This window comes from Notechis scutatus, chromosome 2, assembly GCF_049901735.1.
Source record: "Notechis scutatus isolate UNSWTSFEM ecotype Mainland chromosome 2, rNotScu1.2, whole genome shotgun sequence".
In the NCBI taxonomy this organism is placed as follows: Eukaryota; Metazoa; Chordata; class Lepidosauria; order Squamata; family Elapidae; genus Notechis; species Notechis scutatus.
The window spans coordinates 109,985,921-110,002,889 of record NC_142010.1 but is presented as its reverse complement, the minus strand read 5'-3'; the positions used below and the strand labels follow the sequence as shown (position 1 = coordinate 110,002,889).

At 36.6% G+C, this 16,969-nt stretch overlaps 1 protein-coding gene across 2 annotated transcripts in view; it reads right to left on the bottom strand.

The window, feature by feature from the left end:
* The window catches only part of UBE2O (ubiquitin conjugating enzyme E2 O), a 72,005-nt gene that overhangs the window by 10,920 nt on the left and 44,116 nt on the right, over positions 1-16,969 (bottom strand). The window contains exons 5-14 of one of the 2 annotated variants that reach the window (XM_026667514.2): positions 15,756-15,819; positions 14,401-14,544; positions 13,585-13,694; positions 11,249-11,399; positions 9,710-9,751; positions 8,180-8,691; positions 6,819-6,973; positions 4,521-4,633; positions 3,335-3,463; positions 6-95 (exon numbers count right to left, since the gene is read on the bottom strand). In XM_026667514.2, the coding sequence (XP_026523299.1) occupies positions 6-95; positions 3,335-3,463; positions 4,521-4,633; positions 6,819-6,973; positions 8,180-8,691; positions 9,710-9,751; positions 11,249-11,399; positions 13,585-13,694; positions 14,401-14,544; positions 15,756-15,819 (1,510 nt within the window). The remainder of the gene's footprint in view (positions 1-5; positions 96-3,334; positions 3,464-4,520; positions 4,634-6,818; positions 6,974-8,179; positions 8,692-9,709; positions 9,752-11,248; positions 11,400-13,584; positions 13,695-14,400; positions 14,545-15,755; positions 15,820-16,969) is intronic. The other variant, XM_026667515.2, reaches the window with a different exon arrangement.

Genomic DNA, 16,969 nt, shown 5'->3' with positions numbered 1-16,969 from the left:
TTTACCTGCGGCAGAACAATTGTCCTGGAATTATCTGCCCATACAACTTCTACTTTACTGCTGAAATCCACTCGGGCCACCTGTCCAACAGAGGGCTAAAGAAACAAAAGCAACCATTATTTTTCTTATAATCTACATCCTACCTTTTTATAACCATCCAAGTAAGGTAATCAAGGTAGCTGAGCACACAATAAAAATGTAATTTTTAAAGCTATGTCATTAAACTTAACAAAAGCACAAATTCTAATGCTAAAATAATCCTTACATCAATTCAAATGGCCAGGTTAAAGAGGCCTATTTTTGAGATTAAAAAAGATTTGGCCGAAGCCTCTCAACTCCAATGCTTTGTTCCTCCTGGGGCTGCCGTATCTTTACAGAATTTGAACACGGGAGCACGGCTATTGAAAATCATATGGAGTTTCTAATTATCAAGGCAAATTCTGATAGAATGTTGTCTGTTCCACTTCCAAGTTTTACCACAGGGTAAACTGGTAGACAGAGCAAAAAGAAAGAGACATACTGGGTCAACAAAATTAATCTGAAACAAACAGCACATGATGGATGCTTATTGCCAGATGACAATCTGATATTTAGAACTATCTGGCATTAAGAACATAGAATCTTTGAGATGGAGATTTACCTTTGTAGTGTAATTATGTTGCACCAAAAAAGTGATTATTGGCAAGGATAGTTAACTTTCATTCCCTATAATTCTGCATTCTCCATACCCCACATATTCTTTCCCTTTGGTAGTTGCTTTCAAATGAGTTCCAATCTTTATCATTCAATTTTATTTCTCCAATTAAAATTACTGCCAGTTACAATGCTTACCTCCTCTCTGCACATTTGTACATAACTGGGAGAGTGGGTCATGTATCATTGATTTTCTCCAGGTGGGGAAAAAAACTTTTCTCTTTGAGACATTTAAGAAGAAAGTATTTCTGATAAGAAATTGAGAATCTGAGCAGCACACCTACTCAAGAGGAAGATGGTCCCTTAAAAAGGGAATCTAGACAGGCAGATAAAAATCCTAGGCTGCTGGTTTGAGCTCTGAAGTTGGCAATTTGGTTGCAAACGTTTGTCAGTGCATTTTGAATTGAGATAAAAACCCCTGGCCAGGCAGGAACCTTATCTCTAACTTCTGGAATCATAATTATTGCCTTTTTCAGGTAAATGATAAACAGGACCAAGAATATTGTACAGCCAGAGAAATTAAGACTGCAACAGCCACCATAACCATTACTACTAGGAAGATTGCATATACAACATGCTTTCTAAATTAATCTCAAAGGCAGTGGAGCATACTTTTAAAAATCCTTTCCACTGTCACAACTCTGCCTCCCTTTGGAGAAAATAAATTTCAACTACTGTACAATGCTGTATTTGAAAAGCTTGCCACCTAGTGGTGGTTTAGAAACTGAGATTTGAGCCTTACAGTTCTCAAGTTTCCAGCTTTCATAGAAAGTAGGTAGAATCTTCCCAATTTATATTTGATTGAAGGACTGAAGGAATGTGAACAAAGGCTTCAGATGATCCATGCCAAGGCCAAATATGTATTCTAATTAGAAGTAGTTTGGAGGAAATGGAGAGTGGGAGAAAGTCAAGGACATCTGGCATGTGTAGGCTGGCTAACAAGGAAGGAAATGGCTGGGAATAATTGCACAGGCAAAGTTCTAGTTGAATATACCAATGGTCGCCAACCGGTGGGCCACGGCCCACTGGTGGCCGGTGAGAAAATTTTGGGGGGCCGCAGAGACATCTCACCCCCAGAGCACCCTTCCAAAGCAATTAATCCAGGCCGCACAGAAACACAAGGCTGCGCCGCCCACATGGCCCGCGTGAATTCTCCCCGCCCACTCACTCCTTACTTTGCAAACTTGCCTGCTAAATTTCTATTTTTCCTTTTTCCGACCATCATCTGTTCTGCTGTGCCGGGAGATTTAAATTAGCTAGGAAGCAGGAAATGGTTGGATTTCTTGCTTTCTAGCTAGTCTTTAGATCTTCGGCTCTGCTTTTAAGTACAGCGAACCTTCCTTAGGACTGAAGGTTTGCTTGCAAGCAAACTCACGGCAAGCAAATTTGAGAGACTGAGCTAGCCGATGGCAGATAGATGAATGATTCTGTGAGCAACTCAATCTGCCTGCTTTGCCTGATTTTGAGTAAAAGTTGCTCTTTTTTTTTTTTAATAAAAATTCAATATTTACATACAAGGTGTGTTGTGAGTTAATTTTATGAGTTTGCTTGCTAGCAAATTTTATGAGTTTGCTTGCAAGCAAATTTTATGAGTTTGCTTGCAAGCAAATTTTATGTGACACACTGAGCTAGCCAATGGCAGATAGACTTCTGAATGAATCTGTGATTGTGTGAGCAACTCAATCTGCCTACCTGCTTTGCCTGATTTGGGGTAAAAGTTGCTCTTTTTTATAAAAATATCAATATTTATATAAATATTTATGTTTACATACAAGCCATGCCCAGCCAGTCACATGACCACCAAGCCACATCCACAAATTAGGCCACACCCGCAGAACCAGTTAGTGGTCCTTGGGATCTAAAATTATGAGTTTGGTGGTCCCTGAGATCCAAAAGGTTGGCAACCCCTGGAATATACCATACCTGAATCCAAAGGTAAAGGTAAGGGATGAAAGGAATGGGAAGACTGGTGGCACAGACTGCCCATTCAGAAGAGGAGACAAGAAGAAATGATTTGTATCAGCCTTTTCCTACTTGCCCCCAGGACCTTCTGAATGTTGTTTCAGCCAAAATCTGGATAGTTACTGAATTATAGGTCACCTAGCACACCTCAGTAGAAGCTCTAAAACTCAGGATAATTGTTCCAAATTTAAAATTAAACACAATTACTATTTTCTGTATAAACCTAGTAGGGCTACGAATTTAACCAGAAATCAGACTTTAAAAAGTTGTCCAATAGAAAGTTATACCTGAAGCCTTCATTATTATTAATATGAAACTGACCATACAATTTCGTTACTAAAGAAAGTAATTACAAAAATAAAACTGGTCTGTTGGGCTTGTTGCTCAAACTCAATGAAAGTTTTAACATTTTGCAGCCATTTGAACTTCTTTTGGTGGTAATCAGCAATTGGTTCTGCTACAAAAGTAAGAAGTCTTTTTTATGGATATATGTGAAGAGGTTATCCCCTTGTATAAAGCACACAGCATTTATTTCCGCTAGAAAAAGCATTAGATGCAAGCCCAAATGCCATTGAGTTCAAAACAGAAGACTGTAAACAGAGATAACTGGTCCAACACCTCACTTTTTTCCAGGTCATAGTTCTCACAAATTGTATCAAAAACATACTTTACCACTCACCTCATTTTCACCAATCGAAGCACCATCCTCAGCATTGCCAATGCGGATTACAAAGTCAGTTGTACGGAAGCGGAAGTCTGGGTGATCGGCAATGTCATACACGCTGACATCCTCCTCCTCCCCAATCAGCTGAAAATGATCACACAAAGATAAAGGTTGGTTCATGCACAGTCTCCAAGTTAAAAAATCTTCTGATTCAACCTTGTGTTCCTTTCTTATGTGCTGCTGTTATGTAGTGACCTGCATAATATTTAAGAGTCTTTTAAAGAACAGGTAACCACTCCTAAATCTACCCTCTCAGAATGTGACTGGCATCAAAAAGAGCTCATTTGATAGTGCCATTCCCCTCCTTTTTGGGGGGATACCTGTTGCTAAAAGATATCCCTCTCCCCCAAAGGACATAAAGCTTATGTGTGGTTTATACTGAGCTATCAGAAAATGAGGAAGCTTTTCACCTCAAGCACTCAACAGCTGAACAAGACATACTGTACATAACGTATTTACCTAGCCTTGTGCTTAGCATGTTACTGCTTAATATTGATTCTGGAGATGTCTGGTAAGGTTCTCTACATGGATCTTTATTGTGTAAGAATGTATATTATGTTATAAGCATCATCTACACACATTAATTCAGAGCTGCATTTTCTTCCAGACTGAATTTTATGGACATTTGAAGGTTATCTAAATACAAAGTTTGATAATGATGATTATGCCTTTGAATCAGTTTTAACTCCTAATGAGTGCCTGGACTAGTTCTTGCAGTTTTCTTGGCCAGGTTTTTCAGAAGAAATTGACCTTCCCTCCCTTTCTAGGGCTGATAAAATGACTGGCTCAAGGTCACCCAGCTGGCTTTGTGTAGTTTCTAGCCTAGATAAATTGAAAATATTCTTCCCCCAAAATGTTTTGACATTTGGATAGTTTTTTGTTTAACCCTTATAATTAAATCTTAGCTTAGCTTAATTTAGTGAAAAACCAAAGCTAAATCCTCTCAGGAGACAGACTCAATATCAACAGAGCCAGTAGAATATTGGGCACATTTATGTACACATTCTGCTTTTCATCCAAAGCTCAGAATGAAAATGTTCCTCAGGAAATTTAAAAAAAAAACCATTTAGTAAAGCAAAATTTGATTCCAGAGGCCAAGAGAAGAAAACAAAACAAAACAATCACAGCCTTTATTTCTTACCTCCACATCATCTCCACTAGGTCTCAGCTTGAACCATTTCACCACACAGGTGCGACCAACATGGTCGCCTGACTGCACCACTCCGTACATACCAGGATCCTGAGAACTCTGAGCTATTTAGGATTGAAGAAAGAAGCATATTCTATAGTAAGGGGAAATGATGCACTATAATTCTGTTTCTTTATTATTCTAAGAAGTATCTGATACTTGTTTTTTCTTGATTTATACTTTATTGCTGGTGATGAATTAAAAATAATAATAGAAAAACCAAGCTTGGTTGGCTTTGACAGCTAATCAAACTTCTTCTTGTCATAATTGTGTCAGTCCCTGATGGCTCCATTATACTGAACCTGAGAGCGAGTGCAACTGTGAGGGGTGAGCCCCTGCCAGCCCCAACTCAAGCTTAGAGAGGGGTGGATTCACATTTCCACTGTGCAATGAGCAGAAAGCGGCATGGGATTTCTCAGTTTTCCAAGTTCCTCTAAGGTATTGTTTGCAGCCATCTGCTAACATGGTTTTTAAAATAATGAAAGCACGAAGGAAAAACATGAAGATTCACCTTATTTAAATCAATGTACTTATTAAAGTACATGTACTTTAACATGTTTTGTTCATTTTTAAAAATTGGCCTAACTTAAAAATCACTCTAGGAAAATTGGTTCTGCAGGGAAAAATACATATTTAATATAAAAATATTTTGTATTATATATATACATATACATATATACAGGGATGGGCTTCAAATGATTTAACAACCAGTTCTTTGCAGAGTTGCTGGATGGGCATGGCCTAGTTGGCCTCCTGCACCACCCTGGTTGCAAAAATGGGCCGCAGGGGAGGGGGCATTTTCACCCTCCCTGGGCTTTGGAGGCTTTCCTCAAGCCTCCGGGAAGGCGAAAACGGCCTCCCCGGGCTCCGGAGGCTGTGGACTGGGAGACCTGTTTTTCGCCCTCTCCAAGCCTCCGCATGGGCCCTGCACTTACCTACGATCCAAAATGCGCTGCGTGGGGACTCCCGGGAGGGGCGGGACAGGGTGGGCGGGGTCAGCCAGTAGTGGGATTTTCCGGTTCGCTGAACTGGCCATAAAATTAACAACCGGTTCGCCCAAACCGGTAAAAACCGGTAGTAGCCCACCCATACACACACACACACACACACACCATTATATATAGTATATAGAGGGAGTTATATATATAGATGATAGATAAAAACTTTATAATATGCCAAAATTAAATTATTCAGGTAATTTTATAAAACAATTGTTCTCAGAATCTCCTAGACAGTATTTTGGGATGGCACCTTCCTCTGACCTTGAGTGGTAGGAGAATTTAGAGTATTTTATACATACACTAAAATAATATAGTCCTTAAACTACCGTATTTAAATCCAGTATTTTACTAGTCAATACTTTCAGAAGGAAATTATACTTCTGACTTAAAATAACCTCTGAAAACTATGTATTAAATTACTGAAACCTTGCTAAAAATCCAAGCACAAAAGAAACACACATTTCTGTTTTGTGGGAACACTACAATTTCTAGAACAATTTATAAAAGATTCAGATTGTGGACCTTTTTTTTGTTGACTTTCAATAACCGGCAGCTTCCCAAAATTTCTTTTGCTAAAAACTTGATCCACCAGTAAGTCAGATGACTACTACAAGAGAACATCTGGACTGAAAGCAAACAGCATGTTCATTTTTTTTTGTTCTTGTTCATATATTTTAAGAAAAATTTTGAGAGACAGAAAAGCAGTGTTCTACTTAATGAGAGATCCTACTCCAATAATATAGAAAAGGGCTACATTCTGACATTTAAAAAATCCTAAAATTGCTATTCTGTAAACTAGTGAGATTCAAGAAATCAGCAGTTTCCATGGCATGGCACAGCAGATTGCCATGCGTCAGCTGCCAAGTGACAGGGAGAATGCAGGATTGCAGGAGGTGAGTCATAAAGCCTCTGTACCTACGCAAAGTGCACGTTTGGTGCGCACGCAAAGTGTGACTGTGCAAAGTGCGCCCACCAAGCCACGCCCACCGAACCGGTAGTAAACTTTTTTGAAACGCACCACTGGTCTAACTGACTTGGGGGGCTGGACTACAACTTCCAGAATTCCTAGTCAGCATTATCCATATTGACTCATATTACAAAGATGTAATGCCAACTCATCTAGGCTTCATCAGGATGAGAAAAGATGCATGAGACACTGCTGTCTATTTGAAAATCTGGATTGAAAAATTCATGTATAAATTGTTACCAATAAGCACACTATCCAGAGGGAATGCATTTCAACAATTACCTCTTTTATCTACTACAAAATCCCCAGGGCAAAACTCATTGTTGTCCAAATGATGGACAGGAAAGAGCTCATTGGAACGAATATTTTTCTCCACTGTGCCATCCTGCCACATCACATCTGCTGACGTCATCGTGGTCACCACTTCTACAGCAACCCTGTTATCAACAAGGATAGAAAATTACTAAGGAAAAGTCTCACAGCAAGTCAGGGTAAAGATTAAAAAAAGAATGGTGGCGTTTTTAAAACATCATAAAGAATTGACTTTAAAGTTGGAGCTAATATAAAGGCAGTTTTTGAGAGGAAAAAACCCTTTAGCTGCAAAAGCTGGTCAGTTGAACATAATGGTAGGGATTAAATGGGCTCTCAGAATACCATAAAGGAGATTATGCTACAATGGAGCAAAAGGCATAGCCTTTACTGGGGAAGGTAGTACTACAGAGCTGCCATTTTCCTGAAATTATGAATCATTTAATTTCTATCTCATCCCAGACTGGATAGTGAACAGGGAATATAAAAATTACAAAGCAATAATATCCTTCCAAAACTGATATGTGATGTTTTAATATCTAATGCTTGTGCTCATAATCAGCTCAGGCAAATAAAATCAAACTTGCTTTCAAAATGCATGGAGGGTTGGGGTTCCATGTACTTTTAGGGACAGAGAATTCCACAAAATGGAGGTTATCAAAAACAATAGCTTTCTACACCACAAGTACCTCAGAAGGGGTAGAGACTGACTCTCCAGATTTATAGAGTATAACTGTACAGAGTCCCCTACTTAAGCAGGGGGTTGGACTAGAAGACCAAGGTCCCTTCCAACTCTGTTATTTTTAGTCTGGACAGGCAGATTCAAAGCTGATAAAGCATTACCTGATATATCCTGGTGCTTCAGTATTTAATGCTTTAGAAGAAATGACCAACACTTTGAACTGGGCCAGGTACCAAGAATTGTCCTGCCAGAAACTCCCTTGGCTTTCCAAAAAGGTTATTATCTTAATAATTACCATCAGTGGGGTAAATATCAATATATTGGGGTTTGATTAGTGCAAAAAGAACACTGTCAGCTGATTGTTTTTGGTAAACGCTTTTATGCTTTGCTTAACTCTTTCCTCCCTAAAGAAGGTATACAATTCAATTGGATATCTATTAAGATATATCAAGCAATATCTTAAATGATATATCATATGAAAACTGTATCCGTAGCGTGCAGGCAACACAGGTCTTCCTACATTCTCACTAAGAGACATATTTTTTTTATTATTGATATGTTTTTAAATTATGTACAGGGTTTTATCAAGAAATCGGATCAGGTAAGTGCTTAATGACATGTACACGTGGGATGATACCAGCTCTAGTCTTACCTGTCACCTGGTTTAAATTCCCGGGAAACCTTGGTTTTCTTTTTCTTATGTTTCCTCTTGAGGTTTTTAATAGAAAGTGGGATACTCTTTTTGCGTCCTGTACCGCTGCCGCTCTGAGAAGAGGCTGTGGAGCTGGCAGAAGATGTTACAGAGCTGGTGTCATCTGTGTCATCGGCTGCTTCATCATCAGCATCCTGTTCTATAGACTGCAGATTGTAATCTGAGGAGCCATCCTCCCGTTTCAGGACAAAGGCTGGTTGCAACTGCAGCCCCACTACTTCACAAGACAAGCTTTTCCTTGTTTCATCAATGTGCTCTCTTTTTGTGTCCTGCAAGCCTATAATGTCACTGACATTAGAGTCCTCTGCTCCACATTTCAAGTTGGCTTTAAGATGTTCAGACTGTTGGTCACCTGCTGCCGCAGATTCTCCTTCAGGGAGATCAAGGGTTCTCTGAGCGTCTGGGGAACATGACATGATCTTCACTATTTGCTTCTTCAGTAGTCTCCTTACCTAGAGGAATCAGTGCAGGTCAAGAAACACAAAAATTCCCCAACGCTTAAAGAAATTGAGCCATTTTTTTTAAAAAAAAATATGCTGCCTATTTGGGAGCTGAAAATTATTTGGAAAATCAAAACAATGAGAATATTTTCTATTTGTTCTTAATGTTAAATATTTCAGCCCTAAAGGAGAGAAAACAGGGCAGTGTTTCATCACAGTATTATGTCATATATCACCACCACCATTCTGCCTATGTAAAACAAATAAAATTCCAACAATCAATCTTCTGGCAGGATGATAGGGAAGGGGAAGGCATGACAAAATCCAATTGTAAAATTATTGACACAACTATGTCAATGGGCTTCCCTAACATTCTTTCTCAGAAATAATCTATTCTGAATATCCACATGAATATGCGTTCTCCTCTTTCCCTAAGTGTCCTGTAAGATAAAAATTCTTCATTTACATCATACTGATATTTGTTATATTCAAATAGAAGATTGCTATAAGGAATAAAAAATATTATATCACTCAATATACAGTATTTATATGGTGGAAGAAAGGATGATTTGCAAGAACTGAAAATTATCAAGATGTAGTGAATGGTGGCAAACTGCCTAGAATTATATATCCTTTTCTTTGTTCTTAGCTCATGGCTTAAACACATACACACACTCCTATACATATATTCTATCATAATAATGCTTACATTGCAAGGAAATACTGTGATAGCTAAATATGTGATAGCTAAATATGCAGAAAATTATTAAAAAGATACACTGATAAATTCTTTAGAAATACTGAAGATTAAAATTACTCAATATATTAAAATCACAACAATATGTTATGAATCAATTCCAAAATCTGCCACTGACTTTTATTTCAGAAAATGAAGAGTTTAAAATATTAACTTTTTACAGGGAGAAAACATTTATTTATACTGAGATACTTCTGTAATTGGATTTTAGGAACAAATTTATTGAACATTAAGATGTTTTCAGACAGAGAAGAAGTGTGTATATTACAGTACCTTTTCAGGCTTTACATTGGATATGAAACAAGGACAGGCCATCTGCAATATTAAACACCATCATTTTGGTATTACTATTGAATGCAAAGGATTGTTAACAGAGGTAGAATAAATTTAGAAAATTATTCCAGTTTTGGAAACATTTCATTCACATTTTTATTTGTATTGTAACCCCTAAAATAAATTAAAGAAATAGATTTTACAGTTACGTTTTTTTTCAGAAGAAAATGCTAGTTTGAAAGAAAAAAAATACTATTACTTGAAGCCATTCAGGCAAAATGCTGACTGTGTAATCCTTGCATAGGTGGCTAGCCATATTTTGAAACCTGACAAAATCTTCCACTTTTCAGATCTCTAAACATGCATAGGAAGATTTAGCTTTAGCTAAGAGATGTAAGATATACTTTTAATAATTTAAATATTAAATATTATTTTCATCACGATGACATATATAGGCTTTCTTTTTTCACCGTCATTTTACTCTGTTGGTGATGTGTTTTTGTATTTTAGTATTTTAGTATTTTAACATAGGAAAAAAAGCAAAGCTTGGTTTCACCACCATATTTGGAAAATGGTATGTATTCTTTGGTGAATGAGGTTTCACAGGTCCAAATTAAAGAATGTGCAATTGAAATCTTGACTGTATTTTTAGATACTAAAATTAAAAAATGGGTGTAGTGATTGGAAATATTGGCTATGACATATCAAGGGCATACATTTATCCCATGTTACTATGATTGTAAAACAGCAAGATACTGTTTTACACTAAATGTAGATTCTAATTTTGTAAAAATGATAAACATGCAGAATAGATTGCTTGTTATTTATGAAATATTTAAACAGCACTTTACAATATAAATTCTGAATGAATCTGCATTTCAAATTTGGATTTTAATCCAGATTTTATCTGAAACAATACACAAAGATTTTGAAATATATGAAAACAAGACCTGTGTTACTACTATATGCGTAAACAACAAGCATTTTTCATGTGGAAAATATGATACACATCAGTACTCAGGGTCTCAACTATTTAAAAAGTTGCCATATGAAAACAAATTCCACCATTTATCAATCAATTCAAACAACAGAACATTATACATTTTCTCTTGAATGATCAACTATCATATGATTTTCCCTCCAATGATAGAGGAATTCAGTTCACAATTCTGGAATCACTTAACATTCATTTTTTTCCTATTCCTTTGCTGAAGAATAAATTGGAAATATAATATTACTAATAATTAAGGTTTATGCTAACCATGTCTGCATAACCTACAAGACTAAGTGATATCTGAATATGATTAAGCAATCAATTAATATTATGCTTGTGTGTTTCTTAAAATATCATGTCCTGGGAGACAAAATTTAAAAAATGAAAGCAGTCCCTGACAATCACTCCATCTTCTTAACCATAGCAGAAATTGGTCATAGTGGAGATATACAGAGCCTAACAAGAACAGTTAGAAATAATGAACAAAAAGCAACATTCTCAGAAATAGTTCAATATTCTCAGCTAACTTTTATCAGGGCACATACCTTCTTAGAAGCTGACCCTTCTCCCAGAACACAGTTTCTCTCTGGACATTCACACGTGATTTTTGCTGGCTCCACTTTCTCCGGAAATACATACAGACACCTTTCTCCAAGCTGCCGCTCAGCATGGTCAAAACAACCCAGACGTTTTACTCTATTAAAAGCAAAACAGAAGTAGTATCACCTTACTGTTGGATGGTATCTTCTTCCTGATTCGTCAGCGTTAGCTGAAATGTCTAAAACTGTTTCAAGTATATGCACAGTGATACACTATTTGGGAAATCACAGGATTTAAAGAGATGACTACTTCCTAATTTTACAAAAATTTAGAGCAAACTCGGTAATAAAAATATTTACTAATAGAAAACATATTCCTATGGCTTGTCCACAAAGATGTCATGGAGTATATGGGTGAACACACATAGCCACACACATAATCCTACAAGTACATGGCTGGAAAACTTTATTCCTTCAAAGCTCAGTTATTTCAGAGCACCTCTGTACAAAACTGCTAATGATGTATCGTATTTTTTGGACTATAAGACATACCAGACCATAAGACGCACCTAGGTTTAGAGGAGGAAAACAAGAAAAAAATAGGTTTTTTTGCCTCCGGGCATCCCGTTTTTGCCCTCCCCAGCGTCCAGAAGCACTTTGTCCATTTTTGGCCTCCCAAACCCTCTGCGCATCTTGTTTTCCACCTCCCCAATACCAGGAAGGGAAAAAGGGCAAAAACGGGCCCCACAGAGGCCTCCGGAGGCCAAAAACAGCCTGGTTTTGGCCTGCAGAGTGCTTCTGGATGCCAGGGAGGGAAAAAAATGGGACGCATGGAGGATTCAGGAGGCCAAAAACTGGCCCCTATTCGCTCTGTAAGATGCACAGACATTTCCACCCACTTTTTTTCTGTTGGGGAGTGCATCTTATAGTCCAAAAAATACAATAACTTCTATATTGAGCAAAGTGCACAATTACTGGGCCCTCCAAATAAACACTTTCTGGAAATGTATTTATTTATTTAAAAACTTATATAGCTGCCTATTTTAAAATCAACTCAGGATGAGACAGGCAAACAGAAGGCTAGGTCTGAGATCAGAAGTACTATAATGTCATACGATGGCCATTCCTGATATAAGCTTTGATTGTAAGAAAGAGAATTAACCCAAAATCGGGATGCCCAGAAACTCATATTTATGCATGTCTTAATACCATTTTCATATATATTAATCCATCACTTGATATATTTGCTTTGGTTTAGATGACGTAAAACATATCAGGAAAGAAATCATGATTCACAAAACTACAGTAGATAGTTTCCCTCCTCACAAACCAAATCAACAGTATGTTTTTAGCATAAAGCAGAGGAAGGTTAAGTTTGGTTTGTTTGTGTTTTTAAAAATATTTTTTATTCAAAGATTAAAAAAAACAGTGATAAAAAGCTAGTACAAAATAAATAATGATAACATAAATAATACAAAATAGAATTAAAGAAAGAAACAAGAGGAAAATATATAAAAAGAAAACAGAAGGAACAGAAAATTAAGACAAAAGAAAAAAGGAAAAGAAAAAAGATATTTAAGGAAGCGATTTCTGATTTTGATTATAGTGGATACTATAGCAAGCTTGATGTTTTTCCTCTCCCTTTGAATTTTTTTTTAAAAATAAAACTGATGTTCTGAAGATCTCGTTTATCTCTGAAGTAATTGTAATTCAAAGGTAATTGTAAGTAATTGTGATTTAAACAGTGAGGTTTTAGCAAACCCTTAGAGTCCCCTGTGGCTATGAGCTTGATGTCAGTTCATGGTGCTTAAACTGATGAGTTGTCTATAATACTGCAGTCCCTTTGCAAGGAGGAGTATAGGTAGTCCTTCCCTTATAACAGTTCATTTCATGATCAAAGTTACAATGGCACTGAAAGAAGTGACTTATGACCATTTTTCACGGTTACGAACTTTGCAGCATCCCCATAACCATGTGATTCAAATTCAGACGCTTGGCAACTAGTTCATACTTATGACCGTTGTTGTGTCCCAAAGTCATGTGACCTTTAGACAAGCAGAGTCAATGGCGAAGTTAGCAACCAGGTTGTTAACTTCACTTAACAACTGTAGTAAGAAAGGTCGTAAAATTGGGCAAAGTTCAGTTAACAAATGTCTCACTTAACAACAGAAACTTTGGGCTCCATTGTGGTTGTAAGTCCAGGACTATCGAGCAGTAAGATCCAAGAAGGGGAAACTATAAAACAATGCATTTTATGAAAGTAAGTGGTTATTCTATTTTTATCAATTCAAAGATGTGAAACAAGCAAGCCTTTTCGGAAACTGGTATGAACCATTTCTTACCTAGATAAATTCTCTTGGGTGATTAAAGATGGGGGTGGGCTTATACTATCAGTTCCTCCAGGACAGAAGCTCTTAGTGATCCAAGTAACTTTCAGTTCTACTACTTGTACCTAAAGAAGAAAAGGTTGGATTGTGAGAGAAATGTTTCATTAAGATGTCCTTGTACTCTGTAACTGTTTACCAAATTAACATACAATTTCTGATAAAAATTCTTTTCTGAGCCACCACTTTATCTCAATTTCTGAATTTCCTTTTGATTTCCATCTTTTTCCATGGTATAATCCTAAAAAATCTTAATAATCCTAATAATCTTTAGGATACAATCCTAATGTTAATTAGGCAACTAAAAGAGATGCACAACATATTAACAATTTTTTAAAAAAAATTCTGCTAGCTCTTCAACATAGGCCAAAACAGAAAACACACAGCACAAAAATTGCATTATAGGACTATACTTTTCCCAAGGCTGAATTATTTCTTATTTTTTCTTCTTTGTTCCTGCATATTTTCTTCAAGGTTTTCTCTATATTCCTTTGCATTTACTTGTCAAGAGGCATTCTCTCCTGAGGGTTTTTCTGATTAAATACTAACAATCTAATATCCAAATGGATATAACTTCTACATTATAGACTTCTTCTATTAGAAATTTAAGTCTATGAACTGAACAAGGAAAGAAAATACTGAAATGGAATTGTTTCTAAAACAGCAGGCTCCTCCCTCTCTTAGTTTACAGACATTTCAAGACTACACACCAAGCTTTGTTTTGGAGAAAATCCAAATGATATTTCATAATAGGGTTATCTCGCTGAAACATACCTCTTCTACCACAACTCTGAATTTGCTCTTCGTACTGAGTACAGGTTTCACTCCTGAAAGCCACTGCACATTTGAGAAGACTTTTGAAGGACCAATGAGAACTTGTCCAGGATAAAAGCCGTATGAATCATCAAAAAACAGGCCCTGAAAAATGAAGCAAATGAAACAAATCAGATATGGTTAAATCATGGTCTACCCTAGTTGAACTAATTTCCTACATTTTATCTTAATTTTATCATTATGGAACTGCTTAAGAACTCAGGGGTCATCTTCCTGCACCCAATAAATTCTCTTTTCTGCTCTAGTCATTCTAAATAAGTACAAAAATCTCATACATAATTATGATTGGCTAAAGTACAAGGAATTCAGGGCTACAAAGAAACAAACAAGTCATTTCCATTCACCACAATAAAAGTCTTCTATTAACCTGTACTAAATAACTTCTTGAGCTTTTGGGAATAAATTGGATTCTGTAAGTGAACTTCCTTTACTTATAAAGCTGGCAACAACTTTAGGCATAGATAGTCAAACATTCAGGAAGACAAAGACAAGACTATTAGTCCATACAAACAAGACCTTATCTATTTCTACATACAACAGTGAGGATATTGTTCAAAAAAAGCCAGGTTTTGCTGCATGAAGCACTTTATTTTTCCTAGCAAAAGTAACTGTCAACCATTTACTTATAGAGACGAGAAAATATATTATATACTAAATTAAAAACATCTTAATAGGATCAAAACTGATAGTGGTTTTGAAGTGTATGGACAATAGGATTATACCCATCTGAATTATTTTTGGCTTCAAATAACTGCCTAACTTAAGTCCTAAGCTGCTATTCCCAGATAGAAAAAACATGCTTAACTATTTTATCACATTACATAATAACATAACTCTCTCCCCCTTTCCTTTTCCAGATTCTTAGCACTGAATAAACTTTCAACTATAAGGTAGTCTTCAACTTACAACTATTTGAAGTTACAAAGATACTGAAAAAAGTAACATGACCGTTTTTCACACTTATGATTGTTGCAGCATCCCCACAGTTACGTGATCAAATTCAGGGAAATGGGAGATATTTATGACAGTTGCACTCCCCTGGGGTTATGCGATCCAATAAGGAAAGTCAATGGGGAAAAAAAAAATCAAGATTCACTTAATGAACGAATGGCAAAAAAGGACGTAAAATGGGGCAAAAATCACTTAACAACTTCCTTGCTTAGCAATCAAAATTTTGGGCTCAATTGTGGTTGTAAGTCAAGGACTATCTGTATGCTCTGCTCTACCTAATCCTCAGGAATATGCTGAAATGCAACTCTACAAATTAAGACTTATTAAAATGATTAAAAACATACTGAATCACTGACATGTGGGCAGACGTCATAGAGTTTTGCTGCATCTTCTGTGCTCATAGAACATCTAAAGAAATACATAAACCATTGGGAAAAAGATTGCAAAAGAGTTAGCATAATCTTCCTAATAGCATATTTGAATTCATATGCTCTTATGCTGGAATTTAATTATGTTAATTAATGAATAAAAAGATAAAGGTAAAAAATTTCTCTTATCCACTGGTGTCCGACTCTAGGGGGCAGTGCTCAACTTTGTTTCTTAGCCAAGGGAGTCAGCGTTGTACGAAGATGCTTCTGTGGTCATGTGGTTATATGCCAAAGCGCACAGAACACTCTTACTTTCCTATCTTTCCACCGAAATGGTACCTATTTATCCACTTGCCTTTAAATACTGAATAAAATTATTGGTCCATTAAACTTGTATGTTCAACTTTGACTGTTGAGACCTCCCCAAAGTTTCAGGCACAATCTTTCTTAATCAGTCCTATCTGGAGATGTCAGTAATTGATCCTGAACATTTTTGCATGCAAACAATTTATTTGGGAGGTGGGGGAGGGATTATTGAGTGCCCCCCCAAAGCAGATTTATCTATACTAATTTTTGTTACTAAGTAGATCATATGCTCATGGGAGGAAAAACATGGATTTAACCAAACTGCATGGGTCTCTAACATGACACCTGAGGGCAATGCCTTTTAATGTTCACCAAGCTTTCTGTCCTATTGGATTTTACTTTTTAACTTTATTTTAATTAGCTAGCATGCACCAAACAAATCAGTAACATCAAGCATACGTATATGGTCCCTTGGATAACGTGGAGCACTCCTAGCAAACAGACTCTGTTCTTTTTGCCTTCTGGTAAAATGTTCTGTAATTAGTCACCTCAGCCACACAGAACAATTTTGTGAGAGGGCTTCTATAACACAGTCCCAAAATTCCAATGTGCCCAATGGCCCCAAAAGGCTGAGGTTTTCCGACATAAAGCCTTACTGTACGAAGCCCTAATGCTAAGAACAATATTAAGGTTTTTAATAATGCCTGATATTGTTATGATTGAGTAATTTGGAACAGACAGATATATTCATATATCATCCACAAATTATGAGAAATATAGTTCTATAGTCTTATACACTAAGATTTTAGGGGACTAGGGGGTCAGAAAAAAGTACTCAAGATGCTGAATTCAAAAAGAGAGTTGCCTTATTTGCTCAACACAAT